Below are 13,724 nucleotides of genomic sequence, written 5' to 3' on the forward strand. Positions count from 1 at the left end.
TTCTGTATTTTATAATTGTGAACACAAAATACTAAAAACGGAATAGGTAATAAAACAATTATGACATGCCTGAACAGTCAATAGACCCGAATTTTTTTACCTTGGTGCAGGGAACAGCTCAGTTTGATTTATTGCCCGCAGCCATTGGCTTCGGGCAATAGATCAACTAAACCAACTGCACCACTTCACTTTACGGGGCCGGAGATTTTAAAAAAAATATCAGAGGCAAGTAAAGTAATAATATCTGTAGTAAAATGTCCGAGGAAGTTTTTGGAATCAAATATTTGTATAGAATATGTTCGGATATAAGGTTAATTAGTCCAACGCTAGCGCAATTTTTTGTGCGCCGTAAATTGCAGTTTTTACTGTGGGAGGCCCTGTAACTCTCAGGTCGTCCATCCGAATTTATTCAGACCGGGAGCTACAGTCCTGAAGCTATTATTAAATGACCTAAAATATGAAAATAGATTTTGTTTTTTGTAAATCTTCTAAAATGAAGGTTGAAAACTGCGATGAATATAGTTTTATTTCAATGAAGTCGTTTGGTGACACATTAAACATTATCTATACATTGGGCAGAATTACAAAAACATGTAATTAATAAAACTGACATGCTATAAAATATCAAAATGTCAAATCAATGATATATATTTTTTTGATGATGCTAAAATTTAATGTCTATACATGGAGCATGATAACAAATTAAAGTTCAAGTCATCTAGCAGACAAAACCACGGCAAGGAGACCGCTCAGAATTGTTCCAAACAGGATCGGCAAAGAGATGGCAAACCGGCCTACAGAGTAAAATAAAATAAGGAATATAACATCATTTAAAAATATCATCGTCAATATAGTCAATATCACTCCGCAATATTAATATAATTGTTCTGATTTAAAACTATACTGTAACTTCATGTTTGAGAACATGTAACATTGTTTTATAGAAACAATGTGAAATTTTAATAGGTATACACAATTCATACTAATACAAATATAATACGTTTGTAAACAGTTTATTTTAGAGGTACATGTAAATTAAACACAGGAAGTTTCATTAAGAGAGTAAATTTAACTTACTAGCCCCGTTTTCACACGTGTCTGGCATGGTACATCCGGCGTACGTCGCTGTTTCGTCACTTCCGTCGTCACAGTCTGATGAGCAGTCACATTGGAATGACGACTGAATACACGTGATACCACCAGATTGACAGGTGAAGAAACCGGTTGGACATAACTAAATAAAATGATGAAGAATATATCTATTTGAATTTTGTTGAATTCAAACACGTCTAGAAAAAAACATCCGCAATTAATTGTAATTTTACAAACCATATACAATTGATGTCTAAATTCTCAAAATTGATTAAAGGATAGAAAGTCTGAGAAAATTTCGTAATGGGATATGCTTTTCGCGTTTTTATCTCGTTTGCTGAATAACAAACCATTCCCTAGCTCTTTCAAATTTTCTGTCGATCTCTCATGATAAAACACTTAAACCTGTTTTTGAAATTTTTACAATAGCACAATACATTTATCTCACCTGTTGATATGTTCCAGCGGCTACAGAAGTGCATGACCCTGTGTTACAATCGTCAAAATCAGCTGAGCTCCCTGGGCAGTCTAATCCGCCATTAGCCGGTCTTGGGTTGGTGCAAAATCGTGAGCGCGACCTTCTTCCGCCCCCACAGGTCTTTGTACAAGACCCCCACGTTGCCCAAGCTCCCCAACTTCCGTCAACTGCAAAAAAAAATCTATCTTTTGTATTCTTTAACATAAAATTAGTTATATTATCAGTCATATAAGTTTTTGTTCGATTAAGACTGTAATGATGTTATTTACTTGGACATTTTTTTTTCCTTTATTTAATTGTCTAATATGAAAAAAACCAATTTTATATATAAATTTATGTATATAACATGGTCTATGAAAATGATATTCGTTTTGCAAATCAGTCTGAAAAAAAATATCCACAGGCAATCAAGTGAATATAAAGCAAGTGTTTAATTTCTTAAAATGATTATATGTATGGTACATTTGCGTAAGTGTACAAGAACAGAATATTATATACATACTTATGCAAACCTGCGTGTTGCAATTTTGAGACATTGAATTAGCCCCAGGACAGGAAGCGCCGCCATATTGGGGGGATGGACTCGTACAGGTACGAGAACGAGACTGAGTTCCGCCTCCACAGGTCACTGAGCATGTGCCGTAGGATCCCCAACTTGACCACCGGCCATCAACTTAATTAAGAATTATTTTAATTTTTACAGATTTTTCAATCACATACTGTATCAAATGCGTTCCTTTTATAAACTTAAAACGAATGAACCAAGAAAAAAATTACTCAAAGATAAATGTGTAATACATCAGATGTACGCTACAATAACTTACTTGGACAATTATGCGTGTTACAGCTCTGTGACGATGTACTACTCGACGGACAGTTAGCCCCGCCATACTGGGGGGCGGGGTTAGTACAGGTGCGGGACCTCTGCTGAGTCCCTCCTCCACACGTCACAGTACAGGATCCGTAACTCCCCCAGCTAGCCCAGCCTCCATTGACTGATTAACGTTAGAATAATACACAGGATCATAATTTATGTGTCTTTGTTATTAACTTCTGACACTTATTTTTGTTGTACAGTTGTGAGTGATGTATACTTAAGTTTAAATATGAAATATGTTTATTTTGACATTAGGGTACCGAATAATAATAATAACAACGGTAAATACCAGACACATACGGTTATCTTTTCAAGCAACAAACTTCTAAAATTCATTTAATTCACCACAAAATTTTATAATTTCGTTATTTTAATACATTGAAAAAGCACATATTTAAATCTTCAACAAACATGCACTCCTATGTTGTAAAATTATCTTACTTGGACAGTTGTGTGTGTTACAGGCCTGTGACGTAGAGGAGAAGCCGGAGCAAGCACTGCCTCCATACTGGGGGGCGGGGTTTGTGCATGACCTTGATCTTGACTGACTTCCGCCTCCACAGCTGACTGAGCATGAACCCCATGAACCCCAGCTGGTCCACTGACCATCAACTGCAAATATAGAAGGCGTAATGTCACCTTTAAAATTTTTCTAAAACGGCATATAAAACAAAAATCTTTCATAAAAAAAGAACTAAATCATGAACATGATTTGGTACCGTATGTTAATGAAAAATAACGTACTTGGACAATTATGGGTGTTACAGCTCTGTGACGATGTACTGCTCGACGGACAGTTAGCCCCGCCATACTGGGGGGCGGGGTTAGTACAGGTGCGTGACCTCTGCTGAGTCCCTCCTCCACACGTCACAGTACAGGATCCGTAACTCCCCCAGCTAGCCCAGCCTCCGTCAACTACGTGTAATAAACATGTAAATAATATACACAGCCATTATTGAACTACCTTGCAATTACTTATAATTTTTTATCTTTTCAAATACAGGTATTAGACAATGACATGAAAAAGAAAACATAAAAAAATAAACCAACGCACTTGGGCAACTGTGGGTGTTACAAGCCTGTGATGACGTAGAAGATCCGGGACAGTTGTCTCCTCCCCACTGAGGGGCGGGGTTTGTACACGTCCTTGACCTCGTCTGAGTACCTCCCCCGCAGGTTTTGGAGCATGCGCCGTATGAACCGAATCCCGCCCATCCACCATTAATTGGTGGCGCTGTAACATTCGTCAACAGTTAAGGCAACCGATTTTGCATTTTTTCAACCAAAAATGACGGAACCTTAATATTTAAATAAGAATAATTTCAGTCACGAAATTTGGCATTAGCTGAATAATCACAGTCTTGATCAAACATGTGCATACTTCATTCTTCTCAAATCATTTGACGAATCAAATTAAATGGTTTGCAGATTAATTTAATTAATGAAACCTTAAATATCTATCGGCATTTTACAATGAATCATTGATCGCATTATTTTTTTTTCATTCAGCATAAGATTATTTGCCGAATTCAGATTATGAATTGTTTTAATTAAAGAGAAATTAACATTTCAAAGACTAAATACAGGTATTTGAAAAGCAATGCCAGCCTTCAAAACTTAAAAGTTTTCATCAAGAAATAAACATTACAAATGTTAGGAATCTCGTGAGTTTTCAGTTTAAAACGCAGAACTCCGAGATTATTGACATTATTGACATAATAATAACTTGTCATAATCATGATTATACGTTTCAGCATTCCATGCATTTTTCAGTTTCAAAACAATAATACGTTATTATACTTAGTATAGTGGTTTATATCCTTCGATTACTTACTATTTTTTTCGCATACAAACTGCAGCGAGCCCGAACATCTCCCATCATTCCATCTTCCACTGCTAGAATACATCATGTTGCAATCTTCGTCCCCAGAGTTATTAGGCTCGCCTGCAAAAAACAACCCATTCATATTGAGATGTTGTTCATATAAGCTCAGTCTTAAACCCAAAGTCCAAGTGTGTTGAGTGAAATGTTTACCTGAGTTCCAGTTGGTGTAGCTCCAGGTGAAAACTCCCCCGGACCACGCCCACGACCCCTCCGTCGGTCCGTCAAACCCTCCCATCCACACGCTCTCACCTCTCAGAAGGCCTAAAAATAATTTGAGTCTTAACTATCAGACACACAAATATATTTTTACAACCAATACACAATACACCAAGATTACTGTCATGAAAACCGAGACTGAAAAGTTAATTTCTTTTACCATAGACAAAAGCATTTTCGCCGGAATCAGCAATGTTGACCAGGTTAGCTGAGTTGGCCTGGCAGGTCTTCAACGCATTTGACCACGTGACTTTTGACGTAAACAGCTTGTAGCATCTACCGTTCCTAAAACTCCACGTGGAGTCACAGGCGTCCAGTGCAGCTATAATGATCAACACTTATTTCTGATGAAATTTTGAAATCAACTGTATTTCTATTTACTCCAAAAATGTGCATGTTGATTATTATTCAGACAAGACGCTTAAAATCATAGAAGTCACATAAAACTTAAATGCAATTTCACAACTGTTTTGGCCTATATTCTTTGATTAATATTTGTTAAAAAATTAGGTGTGGATATTTTTTCTCACTTGTTTGTTCACAGATGTAGGCCATGCTTCGGCTACATGGGTAATCGTTCCACCGTCCACCGCTCAGTAAACTGGCACAGTCCTCGCCCCCAGCGTTATTGGGCTCGCCTGTACATATCAAAACAGACTACTATTCGGATGCAATTTTAAATACCCATATGTAATAAAGTGTGATTCACTGCTTAAAACAACAGATGTAAAAATATCAAATAAGGTAGAATACAACGCTCCCAATCAACCTTTCTAGACTTGTTGGATTAATAACAGTTATAACTAAGTTGAACTTCGATCAAGCTACGATTACCCTCGTCTTTTATACGTTTACTGACAGTAGGCAAACTCATTGATTTTTTTTCTCTTTCTGATGAATAATTCAGGTTTTATTTTGGTAATTCACACTAGAGAAAATATCACCAATCCATGTGTAATCCACATCTATTGTAAAATTATGTACATAAGTAAATCGGATGTTTACATAACATATATAATTGTTATTTTTCGTTATGTTTTAAGAAGTATTGCTTTCTCATTGGTGAGCTGAGAGTACTGAATATTCATGTGAACGAGGAAAGTTGAATGAGTTGCTGTCACGGTCAGTAAGCATATGTGATATTGACCGTGGGTTTTCGACAGTGTATCCTGTCACAACTCTGCGTCTCTGTCGTTCAACTGATTTTAAAAATTGTTTAAATGATCTTTAAATCCAAATGAAGGCAACGCTAGATATGTACAATCTTACTGATACAGATAACCTACCTGAGTTCCATTTGGTGTACCCCCAGGACTGAATGCTTCCGTACCATAGCCACTGACCCTCAGTGGAGGAATCTGACCCACTGATCCAAAACTCGTACCCTCTGGCGAGGTCTGAATAAAGCAAGATGGTAGGGTATTATTTGACTATGCATATAATTTTTCTAACGAATCTAGACATCCGTCTCTCTCGCGTGTCTCAAAATTTGGAAGAATGGGGAAGATATGTAACATTTTTTTATTTGCGGAAGTCCATCAATGTAAAATTGGTCTTATTTGATCATCGCGAATATCATTATCTTCAGTAGAGAGAGATTCTTACTGTGTACAAAGGTCTGTTCCCCGTCTGAGCCTACGTCCACCAGACTACTACCCACGGCCTGACACGCCTTCAGGGCGTTCATCCACGGCAGTTTTGACGTGTACAGTCGGTAACAGTTCTCTCCGTACTTGGTCCAACCGGAACTACAGGTTACTGCGGATACTCTGTACTCTGTAAGACAACAGCAATAAAATTGCACTATTTTTCCTGAAATAATCTTTCTTTGCCTCTCACTGTCTGTCCATCAATCTGTTTCTGTCAGTCTTTCTGTCTGTCTCTTTCTTCTCTCTATCTCTCCCCTAATCGTATTTAATCAACACGAATAAAGACATTAAGATTTTTCTGACTTACCGGGCAATGTAAACAGTGCTATCACCAAAACAAGCTTTAAGACCCTGTAGAAAAACTAAAAAAAAGAAGAAACAAAGTAACAAAACAGGAATTTATCTAATATTTAATTTGATTGGTAGTTATCATAAACAGCGCAATGTGAAATAATACTGAAAATATAGGCAGCGGTCGTAGAAATATTAGCTATAAGTAACAATATAGAAGTGTGAGTACCATTACTACACACGCAATGGCAGGGGTTGAATTAACAGCAATTATACAGTATAGTCACAAAGAATTAGTAGTGTAAGCACATTAGCTGTATCATTAAAGTAACAATAACCGTAGTGGTATAGTTGCAAAAGCAGTATATAGTTGTATAGTTGCATTAGTATTGGTAGTAAACATGTGGGTTAAAAAGCTTATTTAAACGAAGTAGTATAGTTACAATGGTTGTAATATATAGTTACAATAGTTGAAGTAGTATAGTTTGACAGCTACAGTAGTATAATTACAATAGTTGTGGTAGTATAGTTACAATAGTTGTAGTAGTATAGTTACAATAGCTGTTGTAGTATAGTTACAATAGCTGTTGTAGTATAGTTACAATAGCTATTGTAGTATAGTAACAATGGTTGTATTATATAGTTACAATAGTTGTAGTAGTATAGTTATAACAGCTACAGTAGTATAGTTACAATAGTTGTAGTAGTATAATTACAATAGTTGTGGTAGTATAGTTACAATAGCTGTTGTAGTATAGTAACAATAGTTGTAATATATAGTTACAATAGTTTTATTGGTAAAGTTAAAATAGCCGTAGTAGTATAGTTACAATAGCTGTAATAGCATAGTTACAATAGTTGTAGTAGTATAGTTATAATAGTTATAGTAGTATATTTACAATAGCTGAAGCAGTATAGTCTCAAAAGTTGTAATTTAGTTACAATAGCTGTTGTAGTATAGTTACACTAGATGTTATAGCATTATAACAATAGTGTAGTAGTATAGCAACAATGGCTGCAATAGTATAGCTACAATAGCTGTAGTAGTAGTACTATAGTAATATATTTACAAAAGATTAGTTGTATAGGTACTGTAGCTGTAGTATAAAAGTTACAGTGGCTGTAGTAGTAAATATAAAAATAGGTGCATTAGTAGTGGAGAATAATAGCAGTTCTTCTGAAATACTACAAATAGGTAAGTTGTTAAATTTCAATATAGCGTTAGTTGATTTGCTACATTAATAGTAGCAGTGATTTTGAATAATCAGAGTCGTAGTAATATCGCTGCTTAAACTGTAGTACTAAATTAACAAAACAAGAAAACACAGACGGTAAGATTTGACTGATTTGGTGAGTCTTTCACTATTACCTAACATTTGTTTGGATTTACATGTACTTACCAAATTTGACTTCAGAGGTCCACTCATCGCTTTGGTCACACTCTTCGTGAGCGGATACCCTAAAAGAGTTTTATCAATTAAAATTTTAGATCCCAATTTCTAAGAAAGAGGACAAATCCGTTCTAAAAATTTTTAAAAAGCAATTCCTAAGTCTAAATTGTTGTATATTTATGCTGGAGTATAAGTATTTACTGTAAAATGTAGTTCAGCAAACGAGTAGAAAGTAGATAAAATCAAGTTCATATTTTATCACTTGGAATAGATGAAGTTATTTCCTATAAAGAAACTTTAAAAGCAAAGAAAATTTATCTTAGGTCAAAATTAAATCAATTTATTGATTTTTCAATTCAAACATTTCATGTCAAATTGAATCAAAGAAATATCGTCGATACTCTATAATAATTATTTCTTTTCTACATGTGCATATACAGGGTGTCCCAAAATATCTGATACCATTTGAAATTCATATAAATCAAATAATGTTTGTCCAAAAAACTTGTAAATTGTGACTCTGATATAAAATAAAATGGTTTAATTTTTTCCCACAAAAATGTTTATGAGAAAACGTGCCTTTCATTGAATTACGATGTCATGAAATTGCATCATACTTCTTTGGTTGAAGTGAATCAAGATGAATCTGATAAGAGAACAGTTTTTCGATTTAAAACTGTTTTTTAAACACAGATTCCAGATATAGTTGTTCCATTTAGGAAATAAGAATACCCTGAAGTAAAACATCCCAACAAGCAACAGATTCCTTTCTATTAGCGCGAAGATTTAAGAAATAGGATCCGTACAGTGGTTTTTGTGAGGAATACTACTCATCCAATTGACGTTGTCATTGATGAAAAAGGACGCCATTTTAACGGACTCTATTTTTATTGTGCTTTTAAAAAACAATGCTCAATTTGACAAAAAATTATGAAGGTTTGTTAAATTCGTTGTATTAAAATCATATACAGTTATGAAAATGCCTTTGATATTTTGTTAAATAAATTTAATCAAAAGTTATTTAAACAGAAAATGGTGTCCGATATTCTGGGACACCCTGTATACGACTAACTTAGGGTTTACCCATTTTATAAAATGCTAAGAACCATCACATGAAGCCTTATTTTTATCCTTAGAATAATATTTCTTGAAAAGCTGACTATTCTTAACATGAAAGTAAAACATAATCATATCATTAATTTAACACCAAAATTAATGATATTTTTTTCTTACTTTCAATCAAATTGATTGTTCTATTGTTATAAATATATTCTTTTATAGATCCTATAAATGTGAATTGTTTAAGCTTGTTAGTTTTATTAAAATTGTTTAACATAATAAAACAGTTATAAAAATTTAAACATCTTGTCGAACACACATTTTTATGAAACACTCCTTAGATATTCCTCCGCATAATTTTATTCCTAAATTTATGAATAAAATTTCATGAAATTTTAAATTTCATTTGCTCTCTCGTGTTTACAAATTTGAAAACTTTTCTCATAAAGCAATATATATTTATCTTTTTTATTATCGAACATTTTACGACCTTTTTAAAAGTACATGTATGTTAACCTAAAAGTATATAAAAGAAATTCTAGAATTTAAAAATGATTGTAATGTAAGCTAAATAATTGTTTCGATCTGTAATTGATGATTATTAAAACAGAATGTTTATGATAACCGTGTTCTTTATTTTCAAACCACATGAATTTAAACCAAGAAATGTATAATAAAACGAATAAAATCTTGGGCTGAGATGAGATGGCGGTGTGTTTTAATCTGAATAAAAGTGGTATTCGTTGTTGTAAACCACGGTAAAAAATATTGGTGTTTTTTTTTTTAATTTTCTGCCCCGAATCCAAAAAATTAGTAAAAAAAAGTAAAAAAGGCAAAAACTATTTTTTACGTAATATTTGGATGTACATCAGTTCTTAAAATATTTTTCTTTAACATCGAAATAAAAATGCACATTGGATTCCCTATTTAGCTACGTTATTAGTTTTTACTTATATGCTCTCGGTACGAAAGTATTAAACATAAATATAAAGATTCCCCCATATTTGGTCATTATCTGCAGTTGAAACTATCACGCCATGGCGTCAACCAAGCAGAAAGATGACGTCACAATACAAATGAAACGCTGCGCGAAAGCGTGCGTACTCGTTCTGTACTCGGCCTCGTTAAATATAAATATAAAGATTTCCCCATATTTGGTCATTACCTGTAATATCAAATGTTATCCTAAATGACCCTATCAAATTGAGAATTTTATTAAAAAAATGAGTCTTCAATCACAGAAAAGCTCAAACCCACAATTTAGAATAACATTGCCCATTGCTTTAATCTCAAATTTTATGATGAACCAAATAATAAGACTATCTTTAGGAACAAAAAATAAGACTCATTTTATAATTACATGATCAAATTTATTTTTTTGAATAATCAAGATTGTTTGCATGAAACTGTGTAATGCTACGCTTTTCTAATGGTCAGATTTTTCAACTTTTTAAAAATTAATTTTTCTACGCTCCTTACGTCACTGATGGTTAAAAAACTCCTCAAAACACTATTCACATATACATGTATCACTACAGAAAATCGCATATAATCCTTTGAGTGATTCACAACGGCACAGTTTAAACACATTTTTCTATTCGTTATCCTCACAGAAAGGCATGGAAATCCCTCTTTTTAGAGTAAAACCACACTTTATCTCCATCGCGTTATCATTTCAAAATATATTTCAAAACGCGGAGATGACAAACGCAGTCAATTTATAGATCTTCATTAATAAATCTTCAATAACAGCTTATTCTTAAAAAAAAACTTTCGATTCAGCAAAAATTAAAAACTGTCAATTAAAACAATTTTTCGATAAGTTATTTTAAAATTCGAAACTTTACACATAAAATTTAAACATACCGTGCAAACAAACAATACTCTTTCTACTTTTTATGATAAAATCTTTTAGGAATTGACATTTATACCTGATCTTGCCGTGAACTTTTGACGTCAGAAGTATTAACCAATCAGATTTTACGTGGGAGAAATTAACCGGAATTGGTATGCAGATGAATAAATTGCACTATTGAATTATAGAATTTAATTTAATTTTGTAGATAAATTTTTAATTTGATAAACTCCCCCGCCCCTTCGCCTATTTCTCTCAAACATATATGAAATATTTATTTCAACGGGCTGATGTATGGTTTTCTACTATTGCTCATGAACTTAATAAAAACGCTATTGAAAATTGATTGTTTGGGAAAGTTTAATCCTTAATCTAAAAGTAAACGACAGATTATCGAAACCCTGGTATGAACCAGCCATAACAATAACATGGTTTAATTATGTCTGGAAAGATTTAGGTAATGGAACGCACAGATGAAGTACTGCATAGAATGATTAGACCTGGCTATGTAAGTAGGTATATGTACATGTTACTAGTCCATGTGTCCTTGTAGGATTTTTTTCAGGTACCATTGCTCTTAATATTTATTGCAAAATTTTAACAAATAGCTTAAACCTTCCGTATGATAAATTTTTGTATATTTTTTCATATTTCAGTTACATTTTTAAGTCATCATGTTACTTTAATTATGATGTCATAATTAATATTTCCCATTTTAATCACATGCATCACATGACTTTATGTAATAATCTTTAAAAAAATTCACTCATTGGTAATTGTGACACTTTGAACCATAGTGAATGTATGCATTTTTAAAATCAGTCAAATAAAAAAAATGGAGCCTCGTGAGCTTATTTTTGGTATTTTATCTTTGTTTAGTATACCTATGACTCAAACTTTTCATTATTTCAATCTTTTCAAGGTATATTTAAGAACAGTTATGTTTGCTGCGAGGAAAAGTGGGCTGGGGCTGAATCTTCTATGATGCTATGTGCCTAATGGTTAGGATCCGACGCCTATGCAAAACAGCGGAATCGCGGAATTAGGTACATGTACTCGCATAAAATAAGGAATCTACAGAATCTATTCCTCACGTTTAGTTTGTAATCTACAAATCTACCAATCAAAGGTTGCAATGGTAAAATGACAGATAAAGAGAAACGTTTATAGAACTTTTTTCAAAGGGGAATTTTATCACTGAACAAGAGATATTTGTAAAACACTTATGCCCCCCTTCCTTTGAAACATCTGCAAAAAGATGAACTGAAACTACAAATAATTGAAATTTTTCTAAGTCCAAGGCACAATACTTTGTTAAAAAATGCTTGAACTTACCCAAAATTAAACTTGACCTACCAGATATTATTATGATAAACCTGTATATACCAAATTTCAATTCAATACGTGCATCCTCTGCGAAGAAAACAAACGGAAACTGCAAATAATTGGAATTTTTCTACGTCCAAGGGGCACAACTCTGTCGAAAATTGGTCGATCGTACCCAAAATCAAACCTGATCCAGATAGTTTTATGATAAACCTGTATACCAAATTTCATTTCAATATGTGCACCCTTTGTGAAGAAAATGAACGGAAACTGTTGATAGACCGACCGACCGACAGACAGCAGCAAAGCAATATGCTCTCACTTCTTTGAAGGGGGACGAAATAATGAAAAAAAAATTGCAAACTATAAACCCGCAGATTACACTACTTATGAAACACTATTTAGGCGTACGTGTGTATAGTCCAGTTTAGCATCGATTATACATGTATTTATAAGAGACAATTTTTTTGCAGGAAATCATTCTTGAAATCATGAATAGAAAAGTTTAAAATGGTTTCAATTGCTCTAGCATTTTAAAAAGATTGTAGGTCACGTTTGTTTTCACAAAGAGAAAAGATTGTTAAGCTCACTGAAGCAATGCAATTGAAATTTTAGAATGCCTACAGCTTTTATGTAGCAACTTACTAGTGAGATAAGGGGTTAGTTCATGTGATTTGATGGATGAAGGTAGGTAAAAATAATAAAACACCGCATTCTTAATCTAGTTTTATTGCAAAGCACACAATGGAAAACTAAAGATTTCAATATTTGATGTTTATAAGAATATGAAATGAAACCAATATACGCATTAACATAGAAAATTCCAACAGTTTAAACTTTAATATGATTTCCAATTCCAACAATGGATGATTTCTTTGGTATATGTAACACAGTGGGCTTAAGAACTGATCAGTCTGGCGAGGAAACAGGTCAGCATTGTGAAGAACAAAGTTGCAAGGGAAACTGAAGTGTATCCTGCAAATAAAAAATATCATTACCGATATCATATCCGATTAAGAAATTTCTTTTGCAAATGTTAACACAATCTTTGCAAAAGGATTACGGACCAAATTTGACTTTTGCATATCTGGTATTTAGACTTTGATTTAAGCGTTAATGTCGCACAGATTGGGATCATAGATTTTAGCTGTAAATCTTGAAATAAAACAAACCCACCAAAATAAACCCCAAAACGACAGGACATATCATTATATTATCAAACCTGCTCCATTCTCCAGTAAGCATTGCTCAACGTTTGTGCATCCGGCATATCCGGCTGTTTCGTCACTTCCGTCATCGCAGTCTTTGGAACAGTCGCACTTAAAAGCGTTGTAGATACATGTCATGGACCCCGACTCGCACGTAAAGTAGCCACTGGGACAAAGCTGGATTATAAAACGTAACCTTAAGTAACTGCTAGGACAATGTTGGAATATTAAATGTAACCTTAGGTAGCCGCTAGGACAAAGCTGGGACATAAAACGCATTAATAAAAAGCATTAGCTGTAAAAGTGAAAGCGACCATTTTTTCTCAAATTTTTCAAATCACATATTTAGTTACTATCAAAGTATTAAAAATCATGTGTTACAAATATCAGCAAAAGC

General features: G+C 33.6%; 2 protein-coding genes across 4 annotated transcripts in view; both read right to left on the reverse strand.

Moving 5' to 3' along the window:
* Nucleotides 1-508: 508 nt before the first annotated feature.
* Nucleotides 509-10,840, reverse strand: LOC128179927 (SCO-spondin-like). Of its 3 annotated transcripts, none has more exons than XM_052847612.1 (17): nt 10,805-10,840; nt 7,889-7,947; nt 6,505-6,559; nt 6,154-6,324; nt 5,835-5,945; nt 5,079-5,186; nt 4,709-4,870; nt 4,483-4,593; nt 4,282-4,392; nt 3,502-3,681; nt 3,192-3,362; nt 2,889-3,059; nt 2,395-2,565; nt 2,073-2,243; nt 1,541-1,737; nt 1,078-1,234; nt 509-794 (listed from the first exon to the last, which is right to left on the reverse strand). In XM_052847612.1, exons 2-17 carry the CDS (start codon nt 7,913-7,915, stop codon nt 715-717), a joined length of 2,154 nt encoding a protein of 717 aa, XP_052703572.1. In that variant the 5' UTR covers nt 7,916-7,947; nt 10,805-10,840; the 3' UTR covers nt 509-714. The 3 variants fall into 3 exon arrangements, with proteins under 3 accessions (XP_052703572.1, XP_052703570.1, XP_052703573.1); XM_052847610.1 differs by lacking the exon at nt 10,805-10,840 and adding an exon at nt 8,459-8,480; XM_052847613.1 differs by lacking the exons at nt 2,889-3,059; nt 3,192-3,362; nt 10,805-10,840 and adding an exon at nt 8,459-8,480.
* A 1,992-nt stretch (nt 10,841-12,832) lies between these two features.
* The window catches only part of LOC128179935 (SCO-spondin-like), a 28,546-nt gene continuing 27,654 nt past the window's right edge, over nt 12,833-13,724 (reverse strand). The window contains exons 33-34 of the mRNA XM_052847621.1: nt 13,342-13,504; nt 12,833-13,094 (exon numbers count right to left, since the gene is read on the reverse strand). Of these exons, the coding sequence (XP_052703581.1) occupies nt 13,018-13,094; nt 13,342-13,504 (240 nt within the window). The 3' untranslated portion in view covers nt 12,833-13,017. The remainder of the gene's footprint in view (nt 13,095-13,341; nt 13,505-13,724) is intronic.

This window comes from Crassostrea angulata, chromosome 4 (assembly GCF_025612915.1).
Source record: "Crassostrea angulata isolate pt1a10 chromosome 4, ASM2561291v2, whole genome shotgun sequence".
Classification (NCBI taxonomy): Eukaryota; Metazoa; Mollusca; class Bivalvia; order Ostreida; family Ostreidae; genus Magallana; species Magallana angulata.

Excerpts from the sequence above, each read along its gene's own strand:
- LOC128179927 (XM_052847610.1), bottom strand. Across the intron at positions 5,946-6,153 it reads GGAACAGACCTTTGTACACA|ACCTCGCCAGAGGGTACGAG; the intron begins GTAAGAATCTCT and ends TGCTTTATTCAG. Across the intron at positions 1,235-1,540 it reads CCGCTGGAACATATCAACAG|TTATGTCCAACCGGTTTCTT; the intron begins GTGAGATAAATG and ends CATTTTATTTAG.